Source organism: Octodon degus, unplaced genomic scaffold, assembly GCF_000260255.1.
Source record: "Octodon degus isolate 3935 unplaced genomic scaffold, OctDeg1.0 scaffold00045, whole genome shotgun sequence".
Taxonomy (NCBI): Eukaryota; Metazoa; Chordata; class Mammalia; order Rodentia; family Octodontidae; genus Octodon; species Octodon degus.
Genome location: NW_004524621.1, coordinates 10,308,297 through 10,312,807, shown reverse-complemented (window position 1 = coordinate 10,312,807; position 4,511 = coordinate 10,308,297). Strand labels below are relative to the sequence as shown.

The 4,511-nt window shown below is 55.4% G+C and overlaps 1 protein-coding gene across 1 annotated transcript; it reads left to right on the top strand.

Annotated features, from left to right (window-relative positions):
- The first annotated feature begins 2,243 nt into the window (after positions 1 to 2,243).
- Positions 2,244 to 4,132, top strand: LOC101592918 (calicin-like). The gene has a single exon (XM_004631853.3). It carries the CDS (start codon positions 2,355 to 2,357, stop codon positions 4,119 to 4,121), a length of 1,767 nt encoding a protein of 588 aa, XP_004631910.1. The 5' UTR covers positions 2,244 to 2,354; the 3' UTR covers positions 4,122 to 4,132.
- Positions 4,133 to 4,511: the final 379 nt, after the last annotated feature.

Below are 4,511 nucleotides of genomic sequence, written 5' to 3'. Positions count from 1 at the left end.
ACAGATCAGAAGGGGCAATGGGCTGTGTCCCTCCGTGGGAGCCTTGGCTGGGCCTTGCACAGGCAGCAACCCACAGATGCTCCCCAGGGACTTCGGCAGCCCCGAGGTGGCCAGGAGGGTGGGTAGGGCCTGCAGGAGTCCAGCTCCCAGGATGCAGACACCCACCTAGCTGGGCTCCCAGGGATCAGAAACCTGGCATCCTGAGGCCACCACTGGAGGCTGCTCTTTTCTGGCAGATAACACCCCAGCTTGGGGCCAAGGGCACAATCCTTGGAGGTAGTAGGGACATTTGTGTGCCTGACTGGCTGTGAGCCCTGATCCTGCCCCTTGAATTCTTGACTTGCTCTACACTTGGGGGCCCAGAGCACTAAAGCACAGGGGAAAGGGAACCCTCAGCCCCAGAGAAGGTAGCAGGCTGGGGGCTGGAGGTGGCCCTGCAGCCCCACCTTGCAGTCTGAGTAGTCTAGGAAGCTGCCTGCAGGAGATGTGGAGCCAATGGCCTCTCACTTGCCTCTTGAGACTCCCTGCAGTAGATCCCACCATTACCCATGTCACAGAGGAAAAAGCAGGTGTAGATTTGGAAATGAGGAAGCACTGTTCAACTGCTGCAGACCTGAGCTACTTAGAGCTGTACAGCCCCTCCCATCTCCAGGCCTGGCTCGCCCTGCACCCCTGTTGCAGCCAGTGCTCCATCCTGCTTTGAAGAGCAATGTTGTCCTTGGCCACAGGTATCAGAAGCCACAGTGCAGCTCTGCTTCTCAGAAGTCCAAAAGTCTTGCAGAAAAAGGGGTTCTGATGCCTGAGAATCAGACCAAGGGAAGCTGAGTACTTAGGTGCTTCCTAGAAGGGTAATGTCTCGGTTACAATTCTTTCCTTACTGGGACAAGATACCTGACACCCAAAATTAAGGAAGGAAAGCTTTATCTAGCTCACAGTTAGTGGAGGTTTGAGTCCATACTCAGGTGGCTCCAAGGCAGAGTGGCACAGGGCAGAGCGCAGTCACTCATGGGCAGAGCGCAGTCACTCATGGCAGCAGAAAACAATAAGAGCAAAAAAGGGAGGCGTGGTGGCAACAACAGCAACAGAAAGTAAGTCTGACTCCCTTAGGTTGCATTCGGGCTCTCCACCCCAGGCCAGGTGTAGCACTCACACCCATAATCCCAGCACTGGATTATGAATTAATCACAAAGTCTAGAAGTCTGCCCCATATCTGCGTAAGGCTTTGGGGGGACAACTAGACACAAACTATGACAGGTAGACAGAGTACTAAGTCACAAGTTACATGGGTTGCACACCCTACTCATCTTGCCAATGGCTCTGTGACTTTGGTCAAGACCTCTCTTGCAGAATTTCCAAAATCTGAAGACCAGGGGGAATTTTCAGGAAGACTTGAATAGTGCTCCATTCCAGTCATTAGAAATGCTCAAAACTAGGCTAAGCTCTGAACCAAGGAGAGGTCCCCTTCTATACAATTGCTGATGTCACACAAGTAAGACACAAAAGTAAAACAAAGGCAGCTTCCTAGCATCCAACCCTGTCTTAGCCTTGAAAGAAAACACATCCAGCACATCTCAGGAAGTTAGGGCACTGTACAGCTTGTTATTAATCCCATCTATGAGTTTTCTGTGTTGGAGCCGAGTGTTGTCCCCTGAGGGAGAAAATTCTCCTGAGACAACTGCCTGAAGGGTCTCCTTTATCCTTAAGCAGAAGACCTCTGTGAGAAAGGTGCAGGTCCCCATGCCTGCAGGAAAGGTTGCCAGGGGAGTTCTTGCCCAATACAGGCAGAGAGAGGCTAAGTTTCTTCTGAGTTCCGTTTTATATTCTCAGGGCCTGGGGCTCCCTCCTGGAGGATGGGAGGACTCCCCTAGATGTAGATGATCCGCCAACATTCATACCCCTCCCCTCATCTCCTGCATCCACCTTCCCCACTGCCCACCCAAGTTGGCTCTGACAGTCCAGCAAAGCTTTAAACTTAGGTTTCAAGGGAGCTTCCTCCAGACGTCTGGCCCCTTCCTCCAGACCTGGTCCCACACCAGGTCAGTGGTGTGGGACCGATGGCACCCAACTGCCAGCTTTTGCTTATCGCCCAGTGCTCTAACGGTTCACCTTCAAAACCTTTGGCCTTGGCAATGGGAGCCATGTGAGGGAGGAGGGGCGCTGGGCCTCTGAGAAAGACCTCAGGGCCCTGCATTGTGATGACCTCATCTTCTCTATGACATCATCCTCCCTCCCAGCCCACTCCTCTCTGCTCAGCTACTCTCTGCAAGCACCATCAATCTGAATCCCGAAGGCCCCAGAAATCTGTCCTCTGGTAGCTGCCGCTGCTCTTCTGCCTCAGCCAGCCCAGAAGCACCATGAAATTGGAATTCACGGAGAAAAACTACAACAACTTTGTGGTCCAGAGCCTGAACAAACAGAGGAAACGAAGAGAGTACTGGGACATGGCCCTAACCGTGGACCACCATGTCTTCTTTGCACATCGCAACGTGCTGGCCGCGGTGTCCCCGCTGGTGAGGAGCCTCCTGCCCAGCAACGACATGAAGACCACCGACGAGCTCTTCATCGCCATCGACCCCAACTACCTGAGTGCGGCCACGGTGGAGCAGCTCCTGGACTACTTCTACAGCGGCAAGGTGGTGATCTCGGAGCAGAACGTGGAGGAGCTGCTCCGGGGCGCCCAGTACTTCAACACCCCGCACCTGCGCGTTCACTGCAACGACTTCCTCATCAAGTCCATCCGCAGGGCCAACTGCTTGCGCTACCTCTTCCTGGCCGAGCTGTTTGAGCTCAAGGAGGTGTCAGACCTGGCCTACTCGGGCATCCGGGACAACTTCCACTACTGGGCGGGTCCCGAGGGCTCCTCGCACTTCATGCACTGCCCGCCTGTCATCTTCGGCCGCCTGCTCCGCGACGAAAACCTTCACGTGCTCAACGAGGACCAGGCGCTCAGTGCCCTCATCAACTGGGTGTCCTTCCGAAGGGAGGAGCGCGAGAAGTACTTCAAGAAGTTCTTCAGTTACATCAATCTCAACGCCGTCACCAACAAGACGCTGGTGTTCGCCAGGAACAAGCTGGTGGGCATGGAGAGCAGCTCGTGCCACGTCCCTCTGATCGAGAGCGTCCTGGTGGACCGCAAGCAGGAGCGGCCCTGCAGCCTGCTGGGCTACCAGCGCAAAGGCTCCCTGCTCGACTCTGTGGTCATCCTCGGTGGCCAGAAGGCTCAAGGCAAGTTCAACGATGGCGTGTTTGCCTATATCATCCAGGAGAACCTGTGGCTGAAGCTCTCGGAGATGCCCTATCGGGCGGCAGCGCTCAGTGCCACCTCTGCGGGCCGCTACATCTACGTCTCGGGTGGCACCACGGAACAGATTTCAGGGCTGAAGACAGCATGGCGATACGACATGGATGACAACTCGTGGACCAACTTGCCTGACCTGCCCATCGGGCTTGTCTTCCACACCATGGCGACCTGCGGGGGCAACGTGTACTCCGTGGGCGGGAGCATCGCCCCAAGGCGCTATGTCTCCAACATCTACCGCTACGACGAGCACAAGGAGGCCTGGTGCCTGGCAGGGAAGATGAGCATCCCCATGGATGGCACGGCTGTGATCACCAAGGGCGACCGGAACCTGTACATCGTCACCGGTCGCTGCTTGGTGAAGGGCTACATCTCCCGCGTCGGGGTAGTGGACTGCTTCGACACCAGCACCGGGGAGGTGGTCCAGTGCATCACCTTCCCCATTGAGTTCAACCACCGGCCCTTGCTGTCCTTCCAGCAGGACAACATCCTCTGTGTGCACAGTCACCGGCAGAGCGTGGAAATCAACCTGCAGAAGATCAAGGCCAACAAGACCACCGCCTCGGTGCCTCTCCTGCCCAACGACTGCCCCTTGGATGTGTCCCATGCTATATGTTCCATCGGAGACGACAAGGTGTTCGTGTGTGGAGGCGTCACCACAGCCGGCAACGTTCAGGCAAAGGACTACACCATCAATCCCAATGCCTACCTGCTGGACCAAAAGACAGGCGAGTGGCAGATCCTGGCCTCCCCACCCGAGGCCCTGGACTGTCCTGCCTGCTGTCTAGCCAAGCTACCTTGCAAGATTCTTCAAAGGATTTGAACAAGTTTTTAAGTGAGAGAATAAGTAAATGCATTATTATTCGTAATTGCATGAGCGAAAGCGGAAGGTGGCCTTTTGCTTCCTTCTTAACTTCCAGGCTATGCTTGGCCTTGAAGCTACATTTCCTAGGCCAGGGCCACTGTGTGGGTGGAAAGTCAGGGACAGTGCGTCACTGGAGGTGCCCAACAGAGGATGGACAGGAGTCTCTGCTGGATGTCACTCAGCTGTCTCCTGAGAGCTGCTGTCAGTGGGTGGAATCATGGCTGCTCAGTTAGTGGAGAGAGAGATCTAGTCTGAGGCAGGAAAGCAGGATCTGTGATAGGATGGGATGGGGCACCTCCCGGCCACTGGCCAAGGTGATGTCTGCGAAGTCCCCTGTTCCATGGAGCT